This window comes from Monodon monoceros, unplaced genomic scaffold (genome assembly GCF_005190385.1).
Source record: "Monodon monoceros isolate NGI ecotype Baffin Bay Population unplaced genomic scaffold, NGI_Narwhal_1 Super_Scaffold_10, whole genome shotgun sequence".
NCBI lineage: Eukaryota > Metazoa > Chordata > Mammalia > Artiodactyla > Monodontidae > Monodon > Monodon monoceros.
In genome coordinates this window covers 52,892,484-52,908,019 of record NW_021703766.1, presented here as the reverse complement: position 1 = coordinate 52,908,019, position 15,536 = coordinate 52,892,484, and the positions used below count along the sequence as shown (strand labels likewise).

At 38.2% G+C, this 15,536-nt stretch overlaps 1 protein-coding gene across 1 annotated transcript; it reads left to right on the top strand.

Annotated features, from left to right (window-relative positions):
- Nucleotides 1–1,351: 1,351 nt before the first annotated feature.
- Nucleotides 1,352–9,146, top strand: LOC114907357 (zinc finger protein OZF-like). The gene is made up of 3 exons (XM_029242913.1): nucleotides 1,352–1,511; nucleotides 5,671–6,175; nucleotides 6,888–9,146. The coding sequence occupies exon 3, from the start codon at nucleotides 6,953–6,955 to the stop codon at nucleotides 8,531–8,533; it is 1,581 nt and encodes a 526-aa protein (XP_029098746.1). The 5' UTR covers nucleotides 1,352–1,511; nucleotides 5,671–6,175; nucleotides 6,888–6,952; the 3' UTR covers nucleotides 8,534–9,146.
- The last annotated feature ends 6,390 nt before the right edge of the window (nucleotides 9,147–15,536 follow it).

Here is a 15,536-nt window from a genome sequence, read left to right as displayed (position 1 = left end):
TTCCTTTTCCAAACTTTTCTGTTACTCATTTTATTACAAAGATGTGATAACACTGCATAAATGGCTTATAACTTGTCTTTTTAAAGAAACTTAACCTTCAAAAAAGAAAGTTAACCTTATACGATAAAATTGTTCCAGATTACTGACTTTTGGTACAAAGTCTTATTGATAGCTGCACAGTATTCTATAATGTGGATCTCGTTGCAATGGTGACTGAAGTTATATTAAATCTTTGCAATAATTTGGATAGACATGACTTTAAAATATTCATATAGATCTGGACATTGCTCGTTAAGTTTATTCCTAGATCTTATCTATATTTGCTGCCGTTACAAATAGCTTCTTTCCCTTTAACTTTTTTTTTTTTTAATATTTATTTATTTACTTGGCTGTGCCAGGTCTTAGCTGTGGCGTGCGGGATCTTCATTGTGGCATGCGGGATCTTTTTAAGTTGCGGCATGCAGGCTCTTAGTTGCAGCATGCAGGATCTAGTTCCCTGACCAGAGATTGAACCCGGTCCCCCTGCATTGGGAGCGCGGAGTCTTAACCGCTGGACCACCAGGCAAGTCGCTTCCTTGAACTTTGAATTACTTTTATTTTATAGGTATAAAAGTAGATGATTAAAAATTTTTTTTTCATTTCCTTACTGAACTCTTATTATTACTAAAGTGTTTAAAGTGATTCTTGTAGGTTTTCCAGGTAAGCAGTCAGCTGCAGTTAAGTTTAACTCAGAGAAAAGAATAGGGACTTTGGATTTCGGCAGACCTAGGTTTTTCTCCATATTCTGCCACTTACTATGTGAACTTGGGCATTTCTCAACCTGTGATTCTTTTCCCATTTGTTTAAAAAAAAGCTCAGTACTAACTACTCATATAGTTAGAGTACCTAGCACATAGTAAGTACCCAAGACACGTTTTAGCAAGCAGTATTCCAGTATATATATACCATTTCTCTGGATTTTAGGCTTTTAAATTTTTCTTCTTTTTTAAAATTTCTTTATATAATGGTCCTTCTCTAAATGTAGATCTAGTTTTGAATAATTTTAGCACAATTACATAATTTAATGAAGATAGCTTTGTTGTTGATGTTTATTTATTATAAAATAATTAATGTTTGTTGTAAAATAAACCATCAAATAATACATGTTACTTTTTTTCTTTATCACATTAACCAACCACCTGAAGAAAACATAATTAAATTTTAGATTTTTATATGTGTGTATATCTAAAATACATACACACATACAAATAAGGACGCACAAAACTCAGAAAAAAATTATGCTCCCAGTTATAGTTTATTACAGCAGTGAATTTCTGTAATCCCCCAGGTCTTGTCTTCCTGGGATGAAGTAGTTCCAATGAAGGAAGGAACTGAAGGTACCAAGATCAACATTACATCCTTCACCAGAGACTCCGTACTGGAGCTTCAGGGAAGAGACCAGAATCAACAATAGAACAGATATTAGAGTTGCTGGTTGTTCCTAAGGGCTCCAGAAAATGTCCAAGTCCCAGGTGAGTTGGGTTTTTTTGTATATTTATTTTCCATTTGGCTTTCCAGTAGATTTTAGGAGGTTAAATACATATATTTAAAATATATGTTTATTCAATATTTACGAAGACTACACTATACCAGATCAGCATGAAAAGATAAGTGTCAGAATTCAGGAAAAAGGACTGAGACAAAAGATCAACTTCACAGTAAGGACGCAATGAGAATATGTAAGTCATATGTTTATACAAATTGTTTAAAGTTAACACATAGATTATAGCCTGCGAGGCTCTAAATATTTAATAAAATTGAGCACAAACTTGTCTCTAGTATCCCCTGTTCCAGTTATCTATTGCTGCCTAACAAGCCACCCCAAAGTCTAGTGGTAAACGTTTATTTTGATCATCCTCATGGATTCAGTGGGTCAGAAAGTGAGACAGGACCCTATGGTGATGGCTTTATGTTTTTGGGTTACAAAGACCATCCTCAGGTTCAGTGATTTACAAGAAGAACTCAACAGTACTCAGCAATGCAGTTATAATCACAGTTATGGATTATTACAACAAAAGGATAAAGATTAAAATCAACAAAAGAGGAAGGTGCACAAGGCCAGGTCCAGGAGACACCAGGCAGAAGCTTCCAGTTGTTCCCTCTCAGATGGAGTCATGTGAACATTGTTTTAGTTTCCCAGCAATGATTTGTAACAACACATACTGAGTATTGCTAATTAGTGTCTAGGCTTTTTATATGAGGTTGGTTACATAGGCAATGGCTGACCTTAGTGTCCAGCCCTTTCAGAAGTCAAGTTGCTACAGTGTGGCCCAAGCCCTCCACCATAAATCACATTGATAGCAATAGACTATTTGGTGTGGCCCAATGCTCCTGTGTAAACAAAGATATTTCAAGGGCTTAGAGGTTACTTCCCATAAACTGGCAAGAGCCAGACCTTTCTTTGGCATGTGCAGGATATGGACAATACAGACTTTCTGTGCTAATCCTTTACTGTACAGCTTGTCTTACACACCATGATGTCTGGAACTTCAGCTGGGAAGACTCAAAAATTTGGAGGCTGGAATCATCTGGAGGCTTCTTCTTTCCCATGTCTGTTTTCCAGGATCACTTGACTCAAAAGCTAGGCTTAGCTGAGGTTTTTGACCAGAGCACTTATGCATGTCCTCTCCATGTAGCTTGGACTTCTCACAGTATGATGCTGTATCCTGCGAGAAACAGACTGAAGTTACACTGCCTTTTCTGCCTTACCCTTGGAAGCTAGCATTTTCATTTTGTTACACTCTATTGGTTAAGAGCAAGTCACTAAGACCAGCTAGATTCAAGGGGAAGGGAATAGGGTCCACCTCTTGATGGGGAGTGGAAGAAGGTTTCCAGAAGGTTTTTTGGAATGGGAGATAAACTATTGTGGTCTTCTTTGGGAAATATAATTTACCACATGGCCATAATGAAAAAATTGTTGGTGATTTGTTTTGCCTTAAGGAGAAATCTCTTCTAGGAAAGTGAAATAGTTCATGTCCCTTAAGTAGGAAGAAATTTCTTTGATGGGTTATTATTTTGATCATATGGTGCTCAGTGCCTTCAGTGCAAGCCACTGATAAAGTGGTAAGTTTCGTTTGGTTATTTCTCAGCAGTCCTCAGATAAGCCAGTGGTGTCCTGCCAAAGCCAATATCAGAGTGATCAGAGTGCTTCAGGGTTTCAAAACAGTGTAGCCCAAATCCATGGCCTCCTGGTGGCCTGGGGTGAAACCTAGATTATCAAGAAGAATGGATGGATTCTGTGACTATCAAATGGTCTTCCACTAACAGTCCTCAAAATTCAGTTTTTTATTTAAATCAGTGGTTCCCATCTGGGGATGATTTTGTCTCCCCAGGGCACATTTGAGAATATCTGGAGACATTTTTGATTGTCATGACTGGGGAGGGATATTAATGGGATCTAGTAGATAGAGGCCAGGGACACTGCTAAACATCCTACAATGCACAAAGCCTCCCCACACACACACACACAAAAAGTCTCCATAACAGAGAATTATCCAACCCCTAAATGTCAATAGTGCCAAGGTTAAGAAATCCCAGTCTATATTAATTAACAAACAGTTCCAAGTTAACTTTACTAGCAAAGTCTTAGAATATTCCCATCATGATCTCTTCACACCCAAAAATGTAGTGTAAACTCTCAGTTCATAGTTAATACTTAACCTCTTTCTTTTAAAAATATCCAATATTAGTGAAGCTTAAAATATTCTTAGTGTCAAAGTTTCAAATAGTCTAGAAGTTTATAGAGCTAAACCCCTATGTCCTCCGTCAGTCCTTTTTCTCTACCACCAAGATAAATAATCCAAAAACGTTTATGTGTATTATTCTGACTTCCCATGTCACTAGTTACATATGTAAATGTGAATTCATATGAATTTGAGTTGAGGTCCCTGGCTCACCCTCAAGCTCAGTGATTCTCTAGAAGAACTCACTGGACTCAAGAAAGCAGTTATACTCACAGTTATGGATTATTAAAGTGAAAAGATGCAAATTAAAATCAGCAAAGGCAAAAGATACACAGAAGCAGGAGCTTCCAGGTTTGGAATTTTTAAAAAACGATACAAATGCACTTACTTACAAAACAGAAAGACTCACAGACATAGAAAACAAATTTAGGGTTACCAAAGGGGAAAAGGGGGGGCAGGGATAAATTAGGAGTTTGGGGTTAAAATATACACACTACTATATAGAAAATAGGTAACCAACAAGGACCTACTGTATACCACAGAGAACTATATTCAATATATTGTAATAACCTATAATGGAAAAGAATCTAAAAAAGAATATATATATGTATATATGTACACACATACATATATATTTTTGTTTTTTTGTTTTGTTTTGTTTTGTTTTTTGCTGTACGTGGGCCTCTCACTGTTGTGGCCTCTCCCGTTGTGGAGCACAGGCTCTGGACGTGCAGGCTCAGCGGCCATGGCTCACGGGCCCAGCTGCTCCGCGGCATGTGGGATCTTCCCGGACCGGGGCACGAACCCGTGTCCCCTGCATCGGCAGGCGGACTCTCAACCACTGCGCCACCAGGGAAGCCCTACATATATATTTTTAACTGAATTACTTTGCTGTATACCTGAAACTGACACAACACTGTAAATCAACTATATATCAAAACACAAAAAACAAAGAACACTGATATAGTGTAGCCCAAGACCTCAGGAATATAAAAACCTTCATCAGGCTGGATATTTCAGGGGTTCAAAGTTATCTCCCAGGAGCAAATCAAGGACAGGCCTTTCTTTGGAATGTACAGGGTTTGGGCAACCCAGGTCTGCTTTACTACACAGTACCTAAATATACACATTGTCATAACTAATGTTAGAGTTTATATACTTTCTTTTAACATATATACACTTAACCACTTATTTGGAAGTCTCTCCATTATCAGTATATAACTAACAAATAATAATAAGTGGAAAATGTTTTGAGTACACCACCTGCTCTAAATTCAGTCATTTAATTTCACAACTTAGGAGGAAACGTATTTTCAGTGTTTTGAATGCTCATGGTTTCACTGTGCTATCATTCATATTACTTCTTTCTGGAATGCCATGCCACCTCTTCCCTCTGCAATTCGCCGTAAAACATAGACTTGATCTCATAAGAATTAGTTCCAGATTCACCTCTGTGAAGTTTACCCTTTACAATTTTTCTCCTCCCCATTGATGCCCACATGGTATATATTTATATATACTTACTTGACATGTATAAATCTATTGTTCTCTTGTGCACTTACTTCTCTCTCTTTGCAAGCTAGTGTGTTCCTTCAGGGTAGAAGTGAGACTTATTTACAAAGGAATGCTTGATATACTGTCTGACATATAGGTGCATACACACAGGTTGTGTGGGTTCCTAGATTAAAGGACTTAAGCATGTTCTCTATTCTACTCCTTTTTTTGTGAATGGATGAACATGTGAGTCAGTGAATGACTGGATGGAAGCACAAAGATAGGATATTTTAAGTTAAAAAATTGGTTTTCCTACAAAGTATAATGCAAAACTAGTTACATAGAAAGAAGTCAAATAGCTTACCATGGGAAAAATAATAAGAATTTCCTATTTATCTTCCTAGTATGAACCAATGATGATCCCTTTAGGATGAATAGGAATGTTCTATTACAGGGCTCACTATCATTCAAGGATGTGGCTGTGGTTTTCACCTGGGAGGAGTGGCAGCTACTGGACCGTGTTCAGAAGAACCTGTATCAAGATGTGATGTTGGAAAATTATATCAACTTGGTATCAGTGGGTAAGAAGAGCATTTCCTGGGTAATGTAGGCAACGGATTGCCTTTTCTTTCTCAGGGATGAAAGGGGTGGAGGCTTACAACTGCCTTACTTTTTTAGAATTGAGTTTCATACATCATAGATTTCAGTACCCTGTGGCCTCTAACAGTATTTTTCTCTCACTTCCAAAGAAAAAGTCCTTTACTTGGCTGAGGTGCAATTTGTTCAGGCCCTTAAATGTAACCTTTCCCAGTTTACAGAGGGCTTGTATTTGGGTCCATGGGTCCTCTGTAATTCCCCTTGAGTAGCATATCAAGTTACCAAAACAGATGCATTCTACCGGTTGGAACAAGAAACACCATGGATAATAGAGGAAGAAAGCCAGAGTCAGATTCACCCAGGTGAGTGAAAAAATAGCCCTGTGGGATAAAAGGAAGTTAAAATCCTAGTTGGCCAGAAAGAGGGAGGTACCTCTGAAATGTCTGGAGAAATCTTGAAATTTTTAAGGTTTCAATGTGACTCAGAACAGCTGGCGTGAGCTCCCATATACATTAATATTGACTCCACTTTTTTTTTTTTTTTTTTTTTTGGCTGCACTGTGCAGCTTACGAGATCTTAGTTCCCTGACCAGGGATTGAACCCAGGCCCTCGGCAGTGAAAACGCCATGACTCCACTTTCTAATCTCTCCGTATTAGGTCTCTTTTGCCTGGTTTTAAAAAGCACATTTCCTTATTTTAGATATTTTGATCAGATCCCTCTCTAGTCCATCTTGGAACTTGCTCTCCTAAATAATCTTTCTCCTTGTTATCCTCAGTTTACCTGCCTTCTCCTTGTCTCTACCTCCCTAATCCATGGTTATAGCTCTCTTTTCTTATATACTCAAGCATTCATAAATTCTCCCTTCTTCCCATTCTGTGTATCTCTCATGCCTCTTGTAGTTTATTCCTTCTTTTTTTCTTTTCTTTTTCATTTTCTTTATCTCCTTTCACTTATAAATGTCACAGACTTTAGGTATATACCCACAGTCTCCTTTCCTCTTCTCTCTTTGGCCTTTGCTGAGATTCTACTCCTTCTATTACATGGTCATTATGGATTCATTGGTCTGTTTCTAGAAGACACATGGCAAGTTGATAATCATAGAGACTGGCACAAAGGAAACCATGGCAACCTGGAAACTATGGAGAGTTACCACAAAGATAATGCATTTGGAAAAATATCTTCTCTGAGCTTAAACCTTGATATCTCCTTAGCACAAAGATCTCATACACTTGACATACTTGGGAAGCATCTGAAACCTAATCTAGAGTGTATTACTCAGAATAAAAGCTATGCAAGAAAGGAAGTTGAATTTATTCAATATGACAAATTATTTCTTTACACTAAGCATGAGAAAATTCATACTGGACAAAAGTACAATGAATATAATCAACATATGAAAGTTTTCAGCCATAAGTCACAGCTTATTAAATATTGGAAAACTCAAACAGCAAAGAAACACTATAACTGCAGTGACTGTGGGAAAGCCTTTTCTCTGAAGTCGGACCTCATTAAGCATCAAAGAACACATACAGGAGAGAAATCCTTTGGATGCAGTAGATGTCAGAAAGCCTTCAGGCGGAAGTCCCATCTCATTTTACACCAGAGAACCCATACAGGAGAGAAACCCTATGAGTGCAACAAATGCGGGAAAGCCTTTACTGATAAGTCATGCCTTAATAAACATCAGAGAACTCACACAAGAGAGAAATGGTTTGAGTGTCGTGTATGTCAGAAAGGCTTCAGCGATAAGTCACAACTCACTTTACATCAAAGAACTCACACAGAAGAGAAACCCTACAGATGTGAAGAATGTCAGAAAAGTTTCAGTAATAAGTCACAGCTCATTATTCATCAGAGATCTCACACAGGAGAGAAACCCTATGGTTGCAGTGAGTGTGGGAAAACATTTCCCCTTAAGTTTAGCCTCATTTTACATCAAAAAACACATACAGGGGAAAAACCTTATGGATGCAGTGAATGTGGGAAAGCCTTCATCCAGAGATCTGAGCTCATTAGACATCAGAGAACTCACACAGGAGAGAAACCATATAATTGCAGTGACTGTGGAAAAGGCTTTAGTGTAAAGTCACTCCTCAATATTCACTTGAGAACTCACACAGGAGAGAAGCCCTACGGATGCAGTGAATGTGGAAAAACATTCTCCATCAAATTTAGTCTCATCCTACACCAAAGAACTCATACAGGCGAGAAACCCTATGAATGCAGTCAGTGTCAGAAAGCTTTCACCCAAAAGTCACATCTCACTATTCATCAGAGGTCTCACACCGGAGAGAAACCTTATGAGTGCAGTGAATGCCACAAAGCCTTCAGCCGGAAGTCATATCTCCTTATTCATCAGAGAATTCACTCAGGAGAGAAACCTTATGAATGCCATGAATGTGGGAAAGCTTTCTGTCACAAGTTTAGCCTCATAATTCATAAGAGAATCCATACAGGAGAGAAACCCTATGGATGCAGTGAATGTGGGAAAACTTTCCCTATCAAGTTTAGCCTCGTTTTACATCAGAAAACACATACAGGAGAAAAACCCCACGAATGCAGCGAATGTCAGAAATCTTTTGCCCAGAGGTCACATCTTATTATACATCAAAGAACTCACACGGGTGAGAAACCTTATGGATGCAGTGAGTGTTGGAAAACTTTCTCCCACAAGTTCAGCCTCATTTTACATCAGAAAACTCATAGAGAGAAATTGTGAAGAAATATCCAAATGATATCCAGAAGTTGTCATTGAAAGGAAATAGCTCCTTACACTCCAGAGTTTACATAGGAGTGAAACCTTAAGACTGCAGCAGATGTGGACCTGTTTTCTTTTCAGAATCACAACTTATTACTTATCAGAGAGCAGTACTGCATAGAATGCCAGACGGAGGAAATACCTTACCCGATGAAAGTCAATTGAATGTAGCCCAGAGAGAATAAATAGGAACTTCTGCATATGTTTTAATCGTGGGGATGTTGTTGGTATGAAATTCAGCTACACTGGTATCAGAGAATTGACATTCAGGGGAAAAGTCTATACTTTAAAGAATCTTGGAATCGTGCTTTCATGGGTATCATTTTATGAGGGAATTAATTTTCTGTAACTGTGACATAATAAACAGCACTATAGAAAGTATTAAATATGTAAATAAATACAGTAGTCAGAAAACAAAGCAAAAGTTATATCAGAACCATGTGAGAATATGTAAGTGTTTTGTACCTATTTTTATTATAAAATGATTGTTTGTATTTGGGAATTGCGTGTGTTAGCGTAACAGTTGTGACTTCCTAGTCCATGTGCTTAAATGTCATAAAACTTTACCATAGAACATCTGCACTGAGTCTTTGTATCATTACAATGCTACATAAATTGTAACTGAACTACATGGTTCATTATTTTAGTAAAAACTCTTCAGGGCTTCCCTTGTGGTGCAGTGGTTAAGAATCCACCTGCCAATGCAAGGGACATGGGTTCAAGCCCTGGGACGGGAAGATCCCACATGCCATGGAGCAACTAAGCCTGTGTGCCACAACTCCTGAGCCTGAGCTCTAGAGCCCACAAGCCACAACTACTGAGCCCATGTGCCACAACTACTGAAGCCTGCGTGCCTAGAGCCCGTGCTCCGCAACAAGAGAACCACTGTAATGAGAAGCCTGCACACCTCAAAGGCCCCCGCTCGCCCCAACTAGAGAAAGCCTGCACGCAGCAACAAAGACCCAACTCAGCCAAAAAAAAAAAAAAAAAATCTTAATACTGAATATCTCATCTCCTCTACCACCCCCCACTGTATGCTGGTATTAGTAAGTGGGCCTGGAAATTTTTGAGTCTCTCTTGAGTGAAACTTTCTTTCATAGATTCTAAGATGGAAAATTTTCCCCACGTATTAATAACTCTGAAGTTAAAATACAGCATACAGTTGATGGCTTGACATATATATTTATTTATTTATTTATTGGAAGTTAACAACATTTTTAATTTTACTGCTGCTTTTTCTATTACAAACTACATCAAGGTGTGAATGGGGCTAAGGCTGCAACATTGATTTTTTTTTTTACAATTACATTATTTTATTTAGGTTTCTTTAAGGAATTTTTGTATATTTTACACATTTTAAATTTTATAGCATATATATAGGAACATATTTATAGAAATATATAGAAATAGAAAATACGTAACCTGGAGGGACAATTCTGAAACACAAGATCCTAAATGATACAAGGCCATTTGTGGACAAAAGTCTCACCTGCTATTTTTCTGGTTACCAATTCTGATGTGTTGCAGAGTGGGAGGGGGTTTCCCTACAATTCAAATCAATTCTGACCTATCTACCCAGAGATAACATAAGATTCCATAGGTTAAGGGTTCAGTCTTATATGGCTGTCCTCCTCTCCACTTCAGAGGATAGCAAGTCCAGATTGTCCCCTGTGCTCCTCACCAACAGGCTACAAATTGGAGGTTCCGATGACTCCCTCCACAGATTCAATAATTTGCTAGAGAGTCTCACAGAACCCACAGAAACATTTTACTTACTGGATTATTGGTCTATTATAAAAGGGTATAACTCAGGAACAGCCAGATACAAGAGAGGCATAGGACAAAGTATGGGGAAAGGGTGCAGAGCTTCCATGCTCTGCCTAAAATGTGACTTTTCCTGAACCTCCACATGACCACCAAACCAGAAGCTCTCCAAATCCCATTCATTTGGAGGCTTTGTTACATAGGCACGATTGATTAAATCATTGGCCACTGGCTATTTTTTTTTTTACAGTGTGATATCACCATGTTTATCTGAAAAATAAATAAGTATACATATAATATATAAATTCATACAATCTGAGTAACTACTGCAGAATATTTTTGTCATTGTAGTTGAACCATCAGAAGATACTCCTATGAAAAACTTTAACTCCAAACCATATTTTTGACAGGGTAATGATCCACAGTTTTGTACATTTTAGAGTTCACTATGTTTGATGGCAACTAAGCTGAAAAAATATGCTAATTTTTCCTTCTTATCACCATCATGTGCAAATTACACATATTCTTGATGAACGCAAATGTTACTAAATTCTGCATGTAAATATTTAAGTTTTGATGGTTTCACTGATTCTTTTGCCAGTATACCTCCACAAATTACATACCGCATACCCAGAACCCACAAAATTCAAAATTTCTAGAATCCAATAAAGATTACCAAGCCTACAAAAAACAGGAAACTATGATCTAAACTGAGGAGAAAAATCTATCAGAGTTGACACAAATGTTAGCATTAGTAGACAAGGACATTAAAAGAGTTATAACTGTAATCCATAAATTTTAAAAGTTAAGTAGAAACATAGAAGATATTTTTAAAAACCCAAACTGAATTTCTTTTTTTTTCTCCACAACTCACTCACACACACACTGTATTTTATTTTTACAAGAGATAAATAAACTGACATCAAGCATTGTAAATGGATGACCACAACAAAAGCAACAATGATTGCAATTACCAAACACGAAACACACTCATACTATGTCATAATATTGGCATTCAGTCCAGTAATCCTCCACTGTAACAGCCCCTCTACTTTGCAGTGAAAATTGATTTGTATATTTTTTCCCTCTGAGTCCTTGTGGGATTTTTTTTTATTCAAACAGAAAGTCACAAAAATTATAATCACCCTCATCAATTCACTCAGTCCCATGTAATTAATTATTTTTCATCTTGATCTTTTGTTAGCATTTTTATGAATTCATCAGTTTTCCATTAGAGTTCTGAAAATGCTTATTCATTCAGTTCGGCAGTATAGTCAGTTACCAGAAACCTGTACTTGTCAGAGTCTTTTCCATGAATTCCTTGAAGATGAAACCCCTTTATAGGAACATTTTTGTGAGAGCATCAGAGTACACCCAGAGCTGTCTGTAAATGACGAAAGACTTAAAAATGACCACGGTTAATGATTTGATGAAGGGCTTCCCTGGTGGCACAGTGGTTGAGAGTCCGCCTGCCGATGCAGGGGACGCGGGTTCGTGCCCCAGTCCGGGAAGATCCCACATGCTGCGGAGTGGCTGGGCCTGTGAGCCATGGCCGCTGAGCCTGCACGTCCTCCACAATGGGAGAGGCCACAAGAGTGAGAGGCCCGCGTACCACAAAAAAAAAAAAAAAAAGATTTGATGAAAGTTCATAATAATGCAACTGACAAGGAAATTTAGTTATTTCTGAGATATACATTTTAAAGTAATAACTAGAATTATGACTTATAACATTATATCAGAACATATAAGATTTTTAGAAATTTCATGTAATGTCTGAAACATTTATATTAACATATTTCCACACAAATAACCCAAAGAAAGTTTAGTGTTAGTTGTTTTTCTTTTTTGTTTGTTTGTTATTTTATACTGCAGATTCTTATTAGTCATCAATTTTATACACATCAGTATATACATGGGCTTGACATATTTAAATGGAGAACTTGGTACATAAAATAGTAGTGTATCATACAACCGAAGTTATCTTAGATTGGATGAAATACAGTAGAAGTCAACATCTTTATAATTTTCTTTCTTCTAAACCAGCCACATATTTAGGGTTTGAAGATGATGACTGTTCACAGGTTTTATGCCCCATTTAAGTTCTAAACAGTTTGAGCGAAAGTCCCCGGTATGAGAAGATAAAATTAAATATTAGCTTGAGTCCTGGTATTGCTTGATTGGATAATGTGTTTTGTTCCTGTGGTCAAATAAAATGGTCTCCTATTTCCCCCATATTGCACAATATGTACTTCCTTTTGAAAGAGCATAAGCCAAACTTTAGATATGTTTTTATTAATCCCTTTCTAGAATGTAACTGCAAAGTCTCAAATTCTTTTCTGAAATGGGGATTAAACTCAAGTTACAATGAGCTTGACTTTAACTTTACAAGATTTGGTTTCCTTTTCAAGCATAACATTTTACTTTAAAATAAAACACAGACATCAACAACAGTAAGAACAAGCTGCAGACTGGAAGCATATATCGCAACACTTAACTGAAAAAGACGAAAACTTAGACTGTAAAAAGAGCTCTTATGAATCTGGGGATGCAGAAGAATGAGGATCACTAAGACAAAGTCTCAACATCCAGTTTGACAAGGGTTAAGTTGTAATCCACTGCAGCTGCTAATCAACAGTGCACTGAGAGGAATTTAAATAGAAAACAGAATGAGGCACTCTGGGCTTAGAATGTACATGAATAGGCAAGCCCCATAGGTAGTTAGATGAATATCTCAGGAAGAATTTTAATGACACTGCATTCTTACATCTTCCCATACAGAGATAAGCCCTAAAAAGATTAACTTGAGAAATGTTTTTCTTTATGATTAGCAATAAATCTTTTACCAAGATGTATGCCTTACTGCATGTAGTTCCTAGGCAAAACTCATATATAGAAGGGCTTCTCCCCTACCTCTTCAGAGCGATTTCTTCAGAGCTAATGTCACCACAAAACTGGGTTCATCTCTTGGTGACTGCCGAGCCAACAGGCACAACCAAGCCAAAGATGGGGAGAAGGAAGGATTTATTACTTGTAGTAAGTAAGAAGAACACCATGGATCTTTTCCAAAGCAGTGTCTCCCAGGAACAGCAAAACTGGGGAAGTTTTAAGCTAAGGGTACATGCATATTCAAGAAGGGGCTTGAGCAGAGAAGAATTCAGCATAAAACTGGGGCAAAAGTTGACAGTGTTCAAACTTTAGTTGACTGAAGTCAGGAGAGTCAAGATCATCATTCTCTCCTCTACTTAAGTGAGGGCCTTAGTTCCTGTGCAACACAAAGATACATTATTATGTATATCCCTTGAGGAGGAACTAGAACTCTGCTTTATCACTGCACTATTGTTTGACTGCCTTTCCTCTGTTCCAGCATTCCTTTGTTCCCTTAATATTATTGATTATTGAGACCTGTTCAAGGGCAAGAATTATGGCTAGGCTTAGATGACAAAATGGCTTAGGCCAAAATGGGTCCTCTCATGTCAAGAAAGCCATTCCTGGTTCTCTGTCTCCAAGGACCCCCTAACCTATATGCTTATACTAACTGAGTGGCTGCCTCCCGGGCTATGATCCTCAGCAAGAACCTGAATAAAACTTACAACTCACAACTCTTATGTTGTGTGTCTTTAAGTCAACAAATCAATAAGAAAATGACAACAGAGTAAAAATCAATAGGCAAATATCCATGGAAGAGGTGATTCTGAATAGCCAATTAACAGGAAAAGATACTAAACTTCACTTTTAACTGGAATCAGGCCAATTTGTGGAGGGCCGGTTCTCAGATTTTATTTCTTTCAACTTAAAAAAAAAAAATTATAGCAAGTCTTACCTGATAGGATAGGATAGTTTTAATAGCTTTGGGGGACATATCTGTAAAGTTACCGTTGACCGACTTATATGTCTTAAAAGTTTGTAAGGAATACTTGATTTGCCTCTGCCTTAGTGAAACAGGAAGGAAGGGGGCAGGGCACAGCCATTGAAAGAATGACACAGCCATTGAGGATATGATATAAACTGGTTAGAACTTGCTAGGCCCAAGATTTGACTTCCCATAGACCTTAAACCTCATTATACACTCACTGTAATACATTAACATGCTAAATGACACACCCACCAGTGCCATGACAGTTCCAAGCCTGAACAAGAAGGACCAAAAAGTGGGTGGTGGCCCAATTCCTGAAAATTCCTGCCCTTTCCCCCAAACAGCTGGAATAATCCTCCCACTTGTTAGCCTATGAAATTACTCGGGCAGCTCTCACCTTCTGCCTATGGAATGTGTACTTCTCCGTATAAGCTAGCTTTCACTTTATTATTGCTCGCTCTTGAGACCTGGGTTGTGACCATTCTCTTGCTCCCCCCTTCTGCAACAATAGCTCACTGCTGCTATAGCTGGAAGAAGCTTGGACTAAGATGCAGAGATAGCGTAAGGGGTGAACAGAGAGAAGGGGCTGGACATAAAAAAAGTGACAAAGCAGAACATAGATGCTCCAGAATCGTCTCCCAATAATCTCAGATACAAGCAGAGGTGCTAAGACCTTGATGACATAGTCCCAGAAAGAATAGTTGTGTGTAATTTTGAAACCTAGCAGAACCCTGTGGGTCCTCCCGGGTATAAAAGCCTTTCTGTGTCCCCCCTTTCTTGTTCGTAGGAAAAAGTCTTCAGCCTCCTAGACATTCCATGAGTTCCAAAGGGCAGATTCAAATAGCTTCTAATTAGGGAAGTAAGGAACGCAGTAACAAAGGAAAAGCAGTCAAGAAACAATAGTGCCGCGGTAAAGCAGGGTCCTGGTTCCTCCTCAAGTGATACACATAACAATATACCTTGAGTTCTGTAGCAACTAAGGCCCCCACCCAAGCAGAGGATGGTAACTTCAGGCTAAGCAAAAGATTCCTGGACACCGCCCTATTACCTCACCACCAATCAGAAGAAAGTCACATATCCTGCAGCCCTCACCCCAAATTTTACCTTTAAAAACTCTTCCCCCAAAACCATCAGGGAGCTCGGGTTTTTTAAGCACGAGCCACGTATTCTCCGTTCTTGGCCCTGCAATAAACCTCTCTCTGCTCCAAAGTCCCAACATTTGGGTTTGCTTAGCACACGAATTTGTGTTCAACAGCAATTTCTTCAAAAAATATTGGCACTGCATTGCTGATGCTCTGACAGCATCACAGTAGTTTTTGTATCCACTTATTTCATAGACCACAATTT

Coding starts and splice junctions, on each gene's coding strand:
- LOC114907357 (XM_029242913.1), top strand. CDS start 6,953: ATGGAGAGTTACCACAAAGATAATGCATTTGGAAAAATATCTTCTCTG.